Below are 18145 nucleotides of genomic sequence, written 5' to 3'. Positions count from 1 at the left end.
TTGAAACAAAAACAGCAGAAATGCAACAACAGCAAAACTAATTTTTCACATGGGCACTAAAGCTATCCTGATTTCAGATAACTGAGAATGAAAGTTCAACATTCTCCAGAAATTTGTAAGAAATGCTCAGATACCAACTTTCTTATTATTTCATATGGCATTACAAATTAATAATCACAATAATGATCTTCAGGCCTTTACTTAAAGGAGGTCTCTGAAGCTAAAGACTGCACACAAATGATCATTTGAAACACTAATTCAGATGTGCAGTGCTAGCACTCCATTGGAAAAAGTGGCAAAGCCCACACCTTTCTGGAACCGTTAATCTTTTTGGCTACTTAACAAAACATATGTGCTCAGACTTCAGAATGGAAAACTGAAATTATCTTTTAAAATAAAGGCTGAACCCCCCCCAAAAATCCTAGGGACTTTAGTGTGTGTTCACGTGAGCTTATCTGTGTCCAGACCTTCAACAAGTATAAGCAATAAGAAACTCAGAGAATCAGATACAACTTCTTGGATTCTTAAAAGGATTGTTTTCTCCCTTGCAAGTATAATTTCTAACCACATGAAAAAGCTATACTTGCATTTTTGTATTCAGATTAAAAATGGATTTTATTATTGGTTATACCTGATCCATAATTCAGGATGTAGAAACAAGTAGGAGGATGTACAGGTTTTTTAACAGAAGAAGAGGCAAGACAATGTCCCCATAAAGCAAAAGCCTGGAAGAATCAGACTGGAACAGAGAGATTCAGCAGCTCAGAACAGTCCCTTGAGTAAGGAGCAGATCCTACTTCATGCCAGCCATTGTGAGTGCAAATACTGGAATCCATCCTCCTCCCAGAATGAGGGCGAAGCAGACCCTGCTCACCTGTTAACAGGAACCAAATGCACCATGCACACATTGATGCAGTACTACTGAGAACAGCTATAACGGCTTGCTAGGACATTCATTGTGCTTCTGCTCAATTTGACATCATAGGCAGAGGAAAAAAAAATGTGGAAGAGATCAAGAGAAGCTCAAATTAGAACTAGTGTTTGTGTGCCACTACTTCTGTGACCTGGACAAAACAATCACTTTTGATAGGGTTCAGTACTCACAGCTCCTTCTAACTAGTACAGTTTCATGCTACGCTAAGAGGGCTGCTGCCAGGCAACCACCCAGAAAACAAACACAAAAGCACTCTTCTGCCTCAGACACTTCATGCTTGTGAAAGCTCCTGGTACCAGTCAATACTTTTGCACTAACAACACCTGAACACACTACTGCAATACAGCAATCTTCCAGCTGTATCTCTAAACATGCAAAGTAATATGAAGGCAGCCAAAAAACCCTCAACAACTTTGAAGCAATGCTAAAGGGCACTTCCCAAAAAATTGCTTCTTCCTCTCTATACAAGAACTAGGAATAATATCCTCTGTGCTTTCCTCCAAAGAGCTATGAGAAGTCCACTTTTAGCTGTCAAGCATCAGCAATTATGCAATTAGTTGCATTTTGAGATGAGTTATGAAACAAACCATTAGACAGAGAAGCAAATACTTGCTCTCCTTTCATTTCTTCATCCCTGGCTACATCCTCATCAGTGGGGACAGAAAGGCAGGAACAGCAATTGCGAAGCACTCAATAAGACATTACTGTAAGGAAGCAACAGGGAATGCTCAGGGGCAAAGGCAGGGAGTCAGACTGGTCTAAACTGGGTAACAAGGTGACTGGCATGAGAGCCAAATGTACAACCATCACCAAAATACCTGGTCTGAAATGGCTTTTTTGCTTAGCTGAGATGGCTAAAGTCAAACCCATGTATTGATGCTTTGAGTTTTGTCATTTTCTTTTGAAATACAAATGAGGATATGGGCTTGGACAACTGCCCTGTGCACTCCACCAAAGATGACAAATTGCATCCTTCATTGTCTTAGTTGTTCTAGGAGTTTTAAATCTATGTTATTGTTACTTCTTGGAACTAAGGAGTAGAGGAACATTAAGACCAGACAAAAGGGACCTCCCACACTACTAAATCTAAACTTAATTTTGTTTCATTTGTGCATTTTTCTTTCAAAATATGCACTCTGCCATACCTTACAGTATTGTAATTTTCTAAATAACTCAAGTAGGTAACTACACATGACAGCTAATTACTTTAAATCTACATAACAGCTTATGGTGAGTAAAGGAGGTGAACTTTTCACCGTGGGCACACGGTAGTAAGGTGTTTTTTGAGCTGATTCAGCTTGGTAATGAAACAAACAGTACAGCTTGTCACATCTTGCCTCTCTCTTGGAAAGCCAAATGATGTAAGTGGCAACAGACTAATCCCTTTTCCACCAGACCCTTTGTGATTTTTGAGGTCTCACCAGGAGTATGGCTCAAAATCCCCAAAAGTGTGCATTCCAGATAACCTCCTCCCTTTATCGTTAACGTTGGGATTGTGACAAAAACAAGACAAAACTGAAAAGTGAATTTGCATTATAAGACTGCTCATTGTCATGAACACATGCTAGTAATGGAAAAGTCCCAGTATTTAGAGAGAGTGAAGCAATAAAATCAAAGTAGATGAATATCACTAAATGTTTAAAGATAGAACAAAAATAGAAACACCAATCACTTCTAAATTTTTCCCCTGAGGAATTGTGATACTTTCCATTTACAGAGAAATTGAGACCATAACAGAACTACTTACAAAATGATGACTGTGAAAGAAAAGAAAGATCAAGCACTGTGTGCCCTTTGTAAAATCTAAAGTTTCAGTGCTCCCAAGATGTACCAAGTTAATGATAACAATTGTGGAGTGCTGGAGGGTGCTGTGGTGAAAACCTGCATACCAAACCCCTACAGAGCTCTGGGTCCTTGCAGTCTGTTCATGATACACAGCTGACTCCTGCTGAACTGTTTTTATGGCTTAGAAGCAAAATGTGTGATTTACACCAGTGATATTCAGGGGTTATTCTGCCAAAGGAAACTACGTGAAGTGGCAACTATGCTCTGCAACTGGGGAAAAAAAAAGGGGGGAAAAAAAAAAGAGGGTAGATAAATCAAAGCTGATGACTGAGATTCTAAATACTTGAATTAGGCTGGATCTGTAAAGCAAAGACAGCAAGAAGATCTGACACTGACAAATGACCACAAAATAAAATGTGATCCATCAACATGCACTAGGTAAATGCCTCTGCCAAAAAATTTCTGAGGGTGAAGATAAGAAATTGTGACATTATCTACACTGAAAGGGCTGCATTCCCTGCCACTCCAGATTTATGGCAGCCTTCTGCTCTCTCAGAAGGCAAGTGCAGGGTAGTCTTTACTTCATGCCATGTGTAAGCCTTTTATCACTCCATCTTTTCAGATACAAATGACTACCCAAAGCACAGAAGATGGACTAGCCTATGCTGTGCCTTCCATCACAGTGATCAGAAGCTGGCTGCTCACAGGAGAAGGAAAAACAAACAAACATGCCCTGGTTTCATAGGACCAGCTCTCATTTTCTCCTCAGAAGAAATAACAGGGTCCAAAGTTGAAAAATGGAGCCCTCCCTCACAGTTACTCTTTTCCTATTACATGTTCTGAATAATAATTTATGCAACAGATATTTCACCATTATATCTCCAATGTTACCTATTTTTATGTGTTCTTCAGCATGCTTTGGTGTCACCTGCTTTTCTTAAGATCTTGGGAGTTTTGTTGGAGAGTGGCAACACAGCAAATGATAGCATTGTCTTAAATCAGGCAGGATACACAAGCCCTTATTTGTCTGTTTTAGAACTGCCAGATCTTGAAACCTCTTCTTTAGCAGCATGTCTAAACATGACTGTTCAAATTCCCAGCACACATGAAAGCTCTCAGCTTTGCTTTTTGAAAGCACAGGTGATCTTTCAACACGCTTATTTATCTGCCCTGGAATCTCAAAGCAGTAAACTCTGGCACTAATTCTGCCAGAACTTTGCAAGTTTTCTACACTTAGAGGAACACAACTTGGGAAAGGTCAAAAGTGTCTTTTATAAATTGTGATGCTTAGGGTTTTTTTTAATTTATCTCAGACCATTCTGGGTTTGGTGACCTTCAGTTCTGGAATTCTGGTTTAGAAAAGCTGTTGTAAAATAGGTCCTTCCCTTTTCTGCTCTGACAAGTCAGCAAACCTTGGGGTCCCTGTGTATACTTTACTGAAATAACCTATACCCAAAGGGAAAAGAACTGATCTAGAAGCCAGAAAGTCATGTGTTGTAGCTAAACACTAATCCAGAATACAGACAAGCCTACTTTCTCTGCTTTACATATAAATCAACTTCTAGGTCACACAAAACCTCACCAAATAGACCTGAGAATTCATATCTAATAGGAACAGAAAAATGATGGGAATTCAGGACTCTGTCCTATCTTTAACAGCAATTTTCAATCTCACCCATGGAGAGACACCTGCTTCCAGAGTACATGCAAAATCAGTTCTTTTTCTCTTCTACCAATATCCACTTTTTTCTTCCACACCCACTAGGCTCAGCTCTGGTCCCCAACATGCTGACAATGTCCAGGGAGGTCTCTCCATAGACATCTGCTCTTTCCAGTTCTCTGGTTTTGTAAAGTATTTTATTTAACACAGTGAGAATGTTTCCTAGAAGAGCAGGTTATAAAACTGAAAGCCATTATCCATCTGTCTGCTATGAAACAGACATTTTTAATTTCTGTCATCATTTCAACTACTAGTATCACCATCCAGCAAGACTGAGGCCTGAGACATCTGGAGAAAATACAGTCTGTCACAGCAGGATACCACCACAGAGATTGAAAAGATCTGAATGTGTCTGTGCTGCTTCTGGAGTTATTGCATTGCATAGGAAATAAAAATCCAATAAACATTAAAGTAAAAATAATATAAATCCAAATAAAATAAAATCCCAGCAGAATAGAAGCTCCTGCATTATGCCTGTGCATCCAGAACAAACTCAACATCAGCCCTGTCTGAATGCAGCTTCTCTAAACCGACTGTGACTGCCATGCACTTGAAGCTCAAGTATTGTGAAGACAGTTAACAAGTAACATGGACTGTCTGAGGCAGTGGAAAAAGAGTAATTCTGATGCCACACGTTGTCTAAAGAGTGCTCTGAGGGGTCTGATCTCTGACCAGTAGCTGGATGCCATCCTGTCATTAAGTCTAACTGCCCTGGCTCAATTCAGCTTTCTGCAAACCTCCCCAAGGTAAGCAAAAAGCTGAAGCAATGGCATACAATCAAGTTACACAATGCTAAGAAAGCTTCTTTGTCCTCTGAAGGGCACTTTTCCACCTGTTTCATTAGTAGTCTGACCGCTTCTTGTTTGTTACTGTATTACTCTTAGAACAGTAAGGTAAGAAAAATGTACTCTGGTTCTTCATCTTTAGCTTCATTCCATAAGTTTTACTGTCTCTACTTTGTCCCTTAGAAAAATGGATTTCCACCTGCCTAGATCTCCAAAGATCTCTGCTTAAAACCTGGACTTTTTTTCCCCAACATAATAAAGGGTATTATCTTCCTCTGAGAACCTTCCAGTCTCTGGTTATGCAATTGCACCCAACAGCCCTCTGTGTCTCACTCATTTGTTGATATTCATTGCTACCCTTGAAGATATCTTTAGTGAGCAGAAGGGTGGTGGCAAGTTCCTGCGTATGAGTAGAAAGCCCACCTACTGCAAAACTGGTTAGAGGAAAGGACATGGAGCTCAGTGCTGTGGCACTTCATTCTTTTCACTTCTGCTTTACTTAGTGTCCTCCTTTCATACCTCTGACAAGCACACAACTATAGGTTACTGCATCTGCTTCAGCATACCAATCCCAGACTTACTCAGAAGCTCTTCCCTCCTGGAAAGGTGCAGAATGGAGACGAAGAAGTTCTGCTCAGCCCTGCACACCCTGTCGCAGCCTCCACACCTCCTGAATGCTGCCTCTGCTTCACTTTCAAACAACAAATGACACAGTCTGAGCGTGTTTGTCCAACCTCTGTCCCTTTGTATGCGTAAAGGGAGGAAACTGGCATTAATGTTTAACAAAACTAACAGTAGCAAAGCCTTTCTCTGCAATCTGACAGGCTGGCTTTGAAACGACAGGTGTGTGAGAAATCTGGCAAGCCAGAAGTTTCCTCCAGGTTGATCGTGGCTAGGGGAAAATCTGGTTTTACTTGGGCTTTTATTTTAATGTTGCAGAGAGCAACAGTTTACAATTAATTTCCAAACCTCTAAACTGAGGTAATCCAGCTGGCTGTTGCTAAAGAAATCAGAACTGTATCAGGTACCAAACCACATGCATGCAGACACAGTGAACAGGCCTGCCAGACTCAGCACCTATCTTGAAGCCCACATGGGTGACAATGCTGTTTGACAGGAAAGGGAGAGGTTAAAAATCCACATTCAAATGCTTTCAAGTCTCTGCCAACAGTTTCAGACAGACACAGGCTAGCTGCCATCTACCTTGGTCACCTCTGTTGATACAGAGTGGTTTTCTAAATCAGCAGCAAGTGAAGAGGTTAGAGGTTTCACATGAGAGCAGTGTGATTATTGGGCATCTGTTCACTTGTCTGTACTGATAAGTCCCCTTTTGGCCTCAGCAGCTGCACAGGCACACAGCTGCAGGGTTCCCTGGACAAGCATGCTGCTGCTGTGCAATAAAATTTAAAAAAGTAAATATGGGTCAGCTGGTGCAGGTTCTGACAATCTACGCTGTCAGAACAGGAGTAACCAACACTAGTTATACCTGAATACCATCAATACTTCGCCATACCAATCCGCAGACACTTCCTGTACCAGCAGTCCACCTGCCTGCCAGCATGAGCTGAAAAAAGGTAGGCTGAGGTTTTGAAATACAAAGCACTTCCATGACACTGCCACTGCAATTAGCTCAATTTTCACAGTTCCCTGGAAAAAGATTACTTCTGAGAAATCCAGATGCAAAACAGCTACATTCCAGGAATCCAAAATGCAAAATACCATTTCCATCTATTAGCTGCTGCTAATTGTTTGCCATAAAGGTGTACAGCTGTACAGCCACAACACTGTGGACAGCCTACACTGGAGAAGTTGCCTTGCTTTGCAATCTTAACATTTTCTTTCTGCGTGCTGACAGCGACATTAGAATAAACCAGACTGGATGTTCCCCTGCAGAGAGCTCTCACTGACATCTCTCCTGATCTGTCTCCTGAGCACCACAGGCGTGTTTGCATGTATACATCATAAGGGCACCTACATATTTCCATTAGCTCCTATTTTCCTGCTTGCAGGAAAATTCTTACTATTTCATTAGTTTTTAAAGGCCATTTTTTGTTAACATTCTGCATGTGTGAAAAAGGGTGACACTCAATGTGGAAACTGGATCAAGCACTTAGCTAATTCCCAGCTTCTGTACACTATTACCTGGGGAATAGTTGTTATGCTATTTAGAGGATAAAGCCTGTGACTGTGAGGATGCTATGCCAATGCTTTGGCTTTGTGGACAATTCTTTTTTTTTCTGATCAGGGAAAAAAAAAGATAAATCATTCATTCACTTATCTTTATTTCATTATGTTCAGATCTTCCTTGCAATCTTACTCCTTCTATTATGCATTCTTTCATTTTCTGTTCTGCTTAAGCAGAAAATATTTATTTTAGTATAACTAAACAGTGCAGGAAACTAGTAAGAGAACACAGACTCTTTTATTTCTAAACCCCTGACTCAAATCCAGACTGATTAAGGCACAGAACAGAAATTGTTCTCTGGTACTGATAGCTTTTCAGCAGCTCAAGTGCAAAGCAATGAGGGTCTTGGACCAGCTTCCTAATGGACATGAAGCATCATTAGTAATGCTCATGACTTCTGTCTTTGTTGGTCTCTTCAATGAGATTGCCAGCATCTTCCTGTCCAGAAGGCAATAGATTTTCATTGCTAAGAATGACTTGCTCCAGGAAAAAGAAATGTTTGTATTGTGATGTAAAAATTGTTTTGCACATAACTACTATGCCATATCCCCTGTGGGCTTGCCTTGTTTCTTATCACCATCCAAAAGAATTAATTCACATAAGACTCCTGCTCTGATTTTCTGATGCTGTGTTGATGAGGAGTCCTGTACATGTTTTAACAAGTATCTTGCTCTTTGCTTTTATTCACTACATTTCAGTGCAGTAAAAGCATTAGCAAGACATCAAAAACATCTCCAAAACCATGCTGTTTTAATTATGTTCTGCAAAACATGTAACAGTTTGGTTCAGGCATTAGTACTACTGAGTATCCTCATGTAAATTTAGTTATTAAACAAATAAAGATTGCAGCATTAGTCTAAGTAATCTTTGTACTGGAACAGAACACAGTTAACATTAAAAATGCGACTTTTAGTCTCACCTGTGATCTACAACTCTCTGCTTTTTAAAAGACTTGCTACTTTACATGTTTTAGTTAGTTTCCAGTGGTTTTGGCAAATACAAATCTTAATAGAAAAAGGATTATTTCAATGATGGTATCTGATTTGCTGCACATAAAAGTATTAAGCATTCAAATTGCCATGAGAATTATAATGGGAAGTGATTTGTCCGGCTGCATTCCTGCAGACTCCAAGTAATAATAAAGCAAACTTGATCCAAAGCTGTCTAAAGCAAAATACAATCAAAATTTTAGTTGTGTTGTGGTTTTTTTTCTCTTTAAGAAAAAGTTATTTGCTTGACTGACAAGCACATAGTAAGTGATGATTTTTCATAAACAGACATCTAAACTTGAAGTGAAACAAAACAGTCAACGGTAGAAATGGAATAGCAAAATTCCCTGCCCCCTACCATCAACTGTTTGAGGAAGACCAAAAACTGTAACCAAAAGTCCATTTCTTCAGTTCTATCTCTTGGTCTAACTAGAAGCTGTTACCTCCTCCTACAAGACACTCTTCTCTTACGTCACTAGACCACTGTGCTTACAAGATTTCTGCAAGCCTGCTAAAGAGATTCCAAGTGATTCCAGAATTCCCTCTGATCCACCGCCCTGAGGTCATTGCCAAGGAGAGCAAGGGAAGAGAACATCATGCCTCAGATCATCAGAAATCAGCATCCCACTGACACCACGTTCCCAGATAAAGGGCAGCAACAAAGTCAAAGCCTGTAGTCAAGCTCTTCCCAGTTTCAGAGTCATTTGAATCAGTGCTTGGATTTGTTCACACTGCTGATGTTTCTGTTCCAGATGACAGTGGGTGCCCTCCTACCTCCCACAACCCTGAATTTTGCTGCCAGAGCTGTGTGTCCCAAACACACCTCCAACCTCACAGTGTAAATAACAGCTTTTATCCTTTTGTGAACTAAATGTAATCCTGCACTGCTGGGAACAGAACTACTGAAAATTTGTCAGCTGCACAGCTCAAGCTGTTTCTGCTTTTAAAGGCGTACAATGTTTATCACAGATTTCACATCACTTATTCAATTTTCCAAGTTGTTTGGCTGAAGTGTGTTTGTATTGCTTTCTAAAGCTCAATATTAAAACAAACAAACAACTGAAAAAAAAAAAATCCAGTGTCACATCATGGCTCAAATAGCTTCACAAACTGCTTATTCCTAGCAGAATTTTATTGAGCTACTACTCTTTCTATTCAAGCTCACTGTCAAAATATGAAAATCTTAATTCTTTTTTAAAGTAGCAAACATCTATGGGGTTTGTTTTACAAATTCATAAAGAACATAAGAGATTCTCACTAGTATTTCTGAGCAGTAGGCAAATTCTTTTGGCAGCAAAACACATCTCAGCAGTTCAGTGAGGGCACTGGTTGCCTCAAGCCAGGTTTGGCTGCCAGAAGCTTTCCCACAGCAGAGGCGAGCAGTCTGGCCTGGCCTCATCTGTCACAGGGGAAAGGCAGCTGGGAGAGGCAGGGACAAGTCCAGAGTACATGAGCTGAACTCACACCACTGGCCTTTTGGTGCTCTAACAAAGTCCCCTAGGACTGCTCTGACTGGGAAAACTGGGAACTGTTTTAGCCTAGACTACCCCACAATGGATGGAGCAAGACTTTATTTTAAAACGTGTCAAATGAAGGCTTAGCTTCCTGCTTCGGTCATATGTAGCTCACTCTCCTTTACAAGCTGGTCTCACTCCTCCCCTGCCAGAGTCCCACAGAAACAAGAACTCGTACACCCATACATACATGAAATGGCAACCACTGAGCTGCCAAACCATGCACAAATCTCCCTGAAGCTGTGCAAAACCATCACCCACTTCCAGACCCACTGTCCTCGTAAAGCGCTTGCAGTGAGCTTGATTTCTGTTCACTGTAAATGGTATACAAATATGCTTAAGCTTTCAAAAGCTCACCAACTCTTGATTTGTGAAGCCCATATGCACTCATTTTCCATTTGTTCAGGTCTGTAGGAAATTAGAGGACAGTCACCTTTGCTTGCTTTTCAAGAAACTGAGAACAACTGTAATGACATTGTTCTGAGACATCTTATAAGCACACATACTGCTTAATTAATCGAACTATCTTCCTTGTCTGGGCTACATCAAATATTCCATTCACAAAAGTAAATATTAATGTACATTTTTTTTTTTTTTAAACAGATTACCAGAAATTCAGTCAGAAGCTATTAAGCAAGAAAGTACTTCAAACCAATGCCTAAGTAATTGTGCTTGCAGGGATACAGTCTGTGCTTAAGCATACCCATATTTTTAACTATTTTTATGTCTATAATTTATTTCTGAATCCTATCCTACAGTAAAAATGTGCCTTATGATATTTGTTCTCTTTCTCATCACAACGCTGCCTGTAACAGGGCAACACAGCCTAGCAGGAGCACAGTTCTGCTATCTCCAGCTTGGCAAAAGCTCACAAGGTGAGACTTGTGCATCAGGCAATGCCTGCACCACAGAAAATATTGGAGGTAAGGGGAAATTCTGTCACTTGCTGTTTGACAAGATAATGGTTCATTTCCCAGCTTCAAGAGGTCCCTGTAAAAGTCCTGCTACAGATCAGCTGCCCAAATAGACTTTCCTTTGCTCTACCAAGCATTCTTCCACCCCCCCGCCACCTAAAACAACAGGAAGGATTTCATGCCATCAGCTATGCACCAGGGGTCCCCCTGCAATGCATAAGATGCCCATACGGTCACCCCAACATAAACTTGAGCCCCAGCTACCAAAACCAACAATGCCCAGATTTCCATTTTCACCTCTCCATCTTCTCCAATCCAATCTGCAGAGTACCCACAGCAACCATCCTCTGCTACCAAGAATGTCCCAGTTTGAAGGCAGATCCTCCCTTGCCTCCCACCAGGGCAGAAAAATGAGACTCAGACAAATGGATTGCAGAAGTGATGGAAAGTTTAAATGGAAAAGCAGTGAATGTTTTACAGAGAGCTACAAGCACGGTGACAAAAGAGATCCCAAAGTACAGAGTCCCTTATAGCATACCCAGAAAGCCTCCCAAGATTTCCCTTCTCCCTACCTGAGGATACACCCCCAGGGCTCTTTCTTTCCTCCCCCTTCACTGTTAGGCTAAGCTCAGCTGGCCAGATCTGAGATTGCCCTTCCCCCTTATCCTCCTGGCATTAGGCCGAGCCAGACCCAAGAGGCCTTGAGATAACTCCCCTTCCATTACCAGATAGGGATCATCTCCCATGGGAGCAGCAAAGGAAGAAAGAGGAAGTGTGAGACCTTGCTGATAGATTTATAGGGAGCAGGACATTATGGGAATGAAATACGCAGCTTCCTGTGTCCATCCACCGGGCTGGACACCCAGGGCACCAGAGGTGCACCCCATGTGGCAGCAGCAGGAGGCACCCAGCCCAAACTGCCACACTTGCTCACAAATACATAGCAAGAAGTCTGTATCTCCAAATCCTGATATTATTTACACATCTCACACAGTATCCTCAGATTAAAAAAAAGAAAGAAAATCTAAATCAATAAGCTCCTCTAAAAACAAAACCCCTCCTGAACTCCAGTAGTGTACTGCAGCAGGTGAAAAGGTTCAAGTGTATAAAATGCCTTGAAATCCTGAGTTAGGAGATGGCAAATTAGCCAGAGGAATGATTTACAGAAGTTATGTAGCCACACTGACTCTTGGATTCAGTTCTGGACTGGTGCTGATTGCATCTAGCATCTCAAACCAAGCTGCAATTTTAAGGTATAATGATGCATTAATATATAACTACTTTGAACAAACACAGGATTAGGACAAATACTTTATAAATTAATTCACTAATTCAAATACAGTTTCTGCAAAAAAATACAACAATTCCAGATAAATACTAAATCACTTGCTAAGAGAAAACAAGCCACATTGTAAGGAGAGAGCTACAAACACCATTATGCCTTTTTTTTTCCACTTCTGTTCTCCTAAGATTTCCTCAGAACTACACTGATGCTCTTAAGCATGGTGCAATCAGGCCAAGTAGTCATTTGATGCAAAAGAGTCATGCACTAGTTGCAAGCATTCTAGGGGTTTCTTTGTTGAACACTCAGTAAGATTTCACAGATCTGCTTCCTGCCAGCATTGCTAAGAGCTGGCTTTCAGTTACCCTTGAGGTGCTTTCCTAACCTCCTATTCCTTGGTGTTCACCTCAGTGACTCACAAGGATTAAAGTTCTGCTCTTGAAGTTCACCAAAAGGCAGAAAGTCACATTTCGTAAGTGTATGACAAGCCTTTTGTAAACTCTCTTACACTTGCTTCCTATAAGTAAGTCCTCTTCCAGATGATATCAGAATGTCCCCACTGGCTAGGACCAAAAACCACTCCTAGTCCACACTCTGGATGATGCAGTGCTATTAACCAGCTTGCAACAGTCTGTTGACTCCAATTTTTCTTCTGTGGCTAAAAGCCTTTGATAGATTTTTCTTCCATGAATTTGTCTGATTGCAACATCCTTTAGCAGTAAGTTCCACAGTTAAAAGAAATGCTGCAGAGCAGTATCTTCTTTCCAACTGATTTTCAGTTTGCCATTTTCTAGTTTCATTTGATTTGTTTTAGTTCTGAATTGTAAAAAGATATTTTCCTTATTTACTTTCGTCATAGGCAGCCACAAGTAGCAATAGCTTGATAGAAATACACCAGAAACAAACCTTTTCCCATACTTCTGTTCCTCCAGTCCCTACAAAGCTCTCTGTGTGTCAGAACAGAGGTCACTTACCTTTGAACAGATTTTGTTCCAAACACAGACAAACTTTTCACAGAATCTACAAAGCCTGCAGTTCACCACTTACCTATCCAGAGTGTCCTGAGGCACTTTACTCCCTCCAGCTCTGCTGTTGACACTGGCATTCTTGTTGGCAGTCATGGTCATTTCTGCTTTCTAGAAATGTGGATTTCTGCAAGAAAAAAAATCAATTAAGCTTCCACAAGCCCAAATAACTGCAAGACTATATGCTGTAAAGAACTCTGCTTTTCATTCTATAAAATGTAATCAGTCTACTTATGATCCTCAAAAACCTAAACCCTATCCCTCTCTGCTGCTCTTTCACATCCACAGCCACATTTATCAGAGCTGAGTGCTATAAAGGGAAATATCTTATGGGAATTAGGTGTGTGTGTCATGTTCGGGCATGTCTGATGAAGCAGGATGGATGATACCAGGTTCACAAAATGTCACAGGTTTGGTGGTGTTCTTCCATCCATCAGTATATGTTGAGAACACAGTAACTGCAGTGTGTGGTACTTGTAGATACTGTGGCTATGACTGGCATTTTGGCCACACAAACAGCTATTCCAAGGAATGAAGAAACTATTCTCAATTTTGAAGTGCAGCACTACTGTAGCAATATTTTCTACTGTAGTAGAATTACTGTAGTAATATTTTCTAATTCAATGGCAAAGGCACTGAATATCATTTTCAAATCTGCTTGTGATATGAAAATATCCACAAATGGTGTTCTCTATTGGTCCAAATTTTCTTTAAGTAAATTTTAGGACACTTAAGACCTTGGGTAACATAAAGAGCCATTAACAAATCCCAGTTATTTCCTAGTAATTTGATAACAACCCAAAGGTTATAAAATTTAATTTCAACCATGGCAAAAATCCTGGGTATAGATCCAGTTAAGCACATGAAAGATGCCTTAGTTCTGGAACACTGCTGCACAGTGGCAATGAAAAAGCCCAGCAGCACAATTTATTTTGTCTTCATTCCATTATCTTTGCATGAATGCCATGCTGTGACTGAAGGGAGAATACAATGATAAGGATACCGGCCAGGACATAATCTAAAGGATGCAAAACCTTAACCTCTCACATGGTGGCCCTTTGTTGACTATATCCCATGTTTCTCTGGTTTAGAGTGCAACTCCTCATGGTAATTTCCTCTGTCACTGTAATCACTTGAGAAATATTTTGCAATATGAGGGAGAAAAGTATTTTCATGTCATGATAAGATTTCTAAAATGCCAGCAGAGTCCCTCGTGCAAGAAATGGAACAGTACTTATTCCATTTATTTTATAGGAGTTACTCATCAAGGATTCTGTGGCTCTGCTGCCCTGTGCTTTCAGAGATACTCCTTAGTTTATAGGCTAAATTATCTACTATGGTTTGCAGCTCTGCCACCCAGGATATGACCAGAACTACTTATTTTTATGACCATTAATGGCATAGGTAATGTCAAAAGAAATGAGTATTGCAAAACATCTTGTTTACTCAAACCTGCAGTAAATCCAGACTGCCTGAGAAGAGTAATGTGACACTGAAAAATAATCTGGGTACTGACAAGACACAAAATCTTTGTGCTAAAAGACCCATCATGGTGAAGAGGACATTGTCTAAAAAACACTTTATTCCAAACAGTTATGCCACAACTAAGGTCAGAACACCTCCTGCAGACTGCAGCACCAGAGGCACAGTCAGTCATACTAAGCACACATCCTAGGTCTACTTGTCCTCCTTCAATTTGCTTGCATGCATCAATTTTCCCAGATCAGGGAGATTTTTTTTTTCTCAGTTTGTAACATTTTTTCTACACTGAAGCTCCTGAAATTCCTCCAGTGTCTTGTTGTTATTGTTAATGTAACATTATCAAGATAACAGGACTGTAAAAGAACTGCCTGTTCCGACTGAAAGGGCTCACTTGGGACAAGAAAGGAAACCCACTGATGCTGGCCAAGCTTTCTAGGACTGCACATTCCACAGGGAGCCAGCAGCTTTTTTAATGTTTTCCATTCACCAGTTCGTTGCTTCTACTGTGCTAAACCTGTCTAAATCACTTATTAGCAATTAAGGAGAGAAAAAGAAGAGATATAAACATGGCTATAGGTAAATAACTGTTATCATGGGTTTCTTTTATATTCAAAACCAAGACAAGATGAAGGGACACTACAAAAGATGGGATACTGACTTGCAACTTTATATATATATATAGGAAACAAGAACATAAAAGCACACTAACACTGATTTGTTTTCAGCAAGAGGAGCTGACAATTTCTCAAGACATGCCAAATTTAGTTGCATCAATGTTTCTTCCCATGAAGTTGAGACTCTTGTGTATATGGTGATATCAACTGACTTTTCCATGCAATTTTTCTCTATTGCCTATTTTGCATGAATATTTTACTGGAGGTAATACTGGTATCATTCCAGCACATGAAGGGAAAATCCAAGTAACTTAAACACGGCAGAAAATCAGTCAATCAACAACTTATAGAAGTATATCAAAGCAAGGGCTTAATGGGAAAAATAAAACCAAAAACAAACAAAAAAAGCCCAAAACAAAACTGGAGACAGAAAAACCAAACTACATTTTATGGTTGCGTATCAAGTTTTTTCACTGCCTTCTAATGGGTCTGACAGCCCTGCAAGTTTATATGAATCACTGTGCCACATCTCTTGGGCTTATGTGAGAGTATTCTCCATCACAGTATTTGCAAATTATTCTTCACAGAGCAATGAAAACAATCTCTCAAGTATTGTGACATACTGTCAAGAACAAATCCAAAACTAGTCACATCACACAGATTTCACGTTTCCTGGTTAACCAGCTGAATGCACTTTGCCTAAAAAAAGTCAGAAAAGTGACTTCTGGTTTCCTTCTGCTGCACTTGAGTGTCAGTCACAATCTGTCAAGTCCTCTCAGCATGCCCTATAGTAAATAGAATGAACACTGATTTGCTGAAGGCCTTCAGTAATCACTTTTTGCAGTGGCATATGTACTTTGGCCTTTGCAACACCAGCATCTCCCTGATGACCAGTCATCACTCCCACAACAGCCTACTTACAAATTGTGCCTGCTATATGTCACAGTTCCTTGGTATTACTCTTCCTCTGTCCTTTCCCTTCATCCTCAGGAAACACCTGTGCAAGTCTCAGGTGCTCACCCACTCCTGTTGCTTATTTCCCAGTGAAGTCACAGTCCTCTAACTGCAGCATCACCATCACTTGCACAGCAACGAATTGCTTCCTCTGACACAAAAAACCCAGATTACAATTTTGCTAAGGAATGAGAGTATATTAGCTTTAAGGAACAAAGATTCTTTTTCATGAATATTTTTTGCATCATAAAGAGTATGAGAACAGAGAAACAGTATTCCTGTATTCAGTATTCCTACAGGGTATGACCAGTCCCTAAAGCCATGATAATACAATTCATAGAACAGGCCACTGCTTAGTGCAGACTGCCTGGGAGCACAGGCTGCAGGTGAGACACAAAGTGAAGCAAGCAAGCAGAAAGTCTTAGTGAAAGGAAATTCCCTGTTGAGCTGACACTGATGACTGAACCTTTTTCACCCCAAGACTGACTGACAAATTCTGCCAGACAGCTGAGAAACATCCTGACTTTGAAACTATGGCAGGTCTTGATGCCTTAGAGCATCATGAGAGGCAAAACATGGGTCACAGCTACAACCAAGAGCTAGCTGCTGTTCCCAATGCTGTTAGCATCTCCCTCCCTTACCACTAGACACAGGTGGCTCCCACTCAGAGCTCCACCAGAGTGCAAACTCAAAATGAATAGCAGTTATATGGCTTGTACAAGGCTATAATAACAACTGATAGGAGGAATGGGAATCTTGATGCAGCTGCATAGAGAGGGATTCAGGCCTTTTTTTGCCATATATATGAGTCACTGGGTAAACGGCTTCAGCTGAGCTGAGCTATTTCCTGACTGCTTCTGTCTCTGGACATCTTTTCTACAAGCAAGCTATGCTACCCAGGAATGTCTGAAGCACACTCAGCCAAACAGAGTGTGGCTTAGCAAGATCTCTATTGTACCTTAAACCTGAATTATCTTTCCAGTGTGGACAAATTACTAATTTTCCTTTCTCAATTCTTACCCTATGTAAAGCAGAAACAAGCCAGAACTTCTCTGTGTACAGAGACTTTACAGCATCATGCAGATGTTCTTAGTATGGGTTTAAGGTCTGTAACACTTTCCAAATTACCTTGTATAAGGGCATGCTCAGGAGTGAGAATACAACCAGTGAATTATTTCGGAGCAGGCAATGAGCTATAAATTAGTAACTTGGCTTCCCATTGCCAGCACAAACAGACCCTTGAGCTTATTTACCCTCATTTCCCTGAGAGACTGCAGTGAAATTGACACACTCAAAGCTTAAAAGCCCTAGAAATTGCCTTTCCTCTTGAACTGAAATAGAAATGGTGCCACTGAGAAAAGCATAGAGATGGAAGGGTTGAAATGCCCAGCTTGGCCACTGCAGCTGGATGCACTATTTTCATCTGTTTTCAGGCAGCCACGAAATTTCTTTTAGATTGTTTGCCTCAGACTCCTTCTGCAGAGCTCTTCTTGAGAGCAGACAGAAAGACACCAACCAAAGACCAGGATTGCCAGGGAGACACTTTTCTAGAGAAGCAACTATTAATTTGGATGGACTGCCTCAATATGATGATATAAAAGCATCCTGGGAGGGTGAGGAACTGGCTGGAGACCTCATAGATGTAGAAAGAAAATATTAGCCAAAACTGTCTTGGCTTGTGCAAAGAAATTAGAACAACCTTGGGTTTGTCTCTTTTGCTCCTGGCAGTTACCCAGGGAACCTGTAGAAATACACAGAGATCTTCATTTCCCTGTATCCAAAGTACATCCAGAAGTGACACTGGATGGGTCACAGAAGCAAATGGGCTGGCAAGGAGGTCTGCTGTTTGTATTAGGGATGCAAAAACCATTCAGAAGAGGTATCTGTTTACATTTAGAAATTATGTCCTTGTACTTAAAGCAACATCTGCAGAACGCAGGAGCTCTGAGCTGTGTTTGAGTT

At 40.6% G+C, this 18145-nt stretch overlaps 1 protein-coding gene across 5 annotated transcripts in view; it reads right to left on the bottom strand.

Moving 5' to 3' along the window:
• DENND2B (DENN domain containing 2B) overlaps positions 1 to 18145 on the bottom strand; it is a 139000-nt gene that overhangs the window by 69323 nt on the left and 51532 nt on the right. For all 5 annotated transcript variants that reach the window (XM_068148032.1, XM_068148030.1, XM_068148029.1 and 2 more), the window contains one exon: positions 13156 to 13260. In XM_068148032.1, the coding sequence (XP_068004133.1) occupies positions 13156 to 13235 (80 nt within the window). In that variant the 5' untranslated portion in view covers positions 13236 to 13260. The remainder of the gene's footprint in view (positions 1 to 13155; positions 13261 to 18145) is intronic.

The sequence above is a fragment of the Melanerpes formicivorus genome, unplaced genomic scaffold (assembly GCF_026170545.1).
Source record: "Melanerpes formicivorus ecotype bairdi unplaced genomic scaffold, bMelFor1.0.p_v2 SCAF_16, whole genome shotgun sequence".
NCBI classification, from domain to species: domain Eukaryota; kingdom Metazoa; phylum Chordata; class Aves; order Piciformes; family Picidae; genus Melanerpes; species Melanerpes formicivorus.
This window is presented reverse-complemented; position numbering and strand designations above follow the sequence as displayed.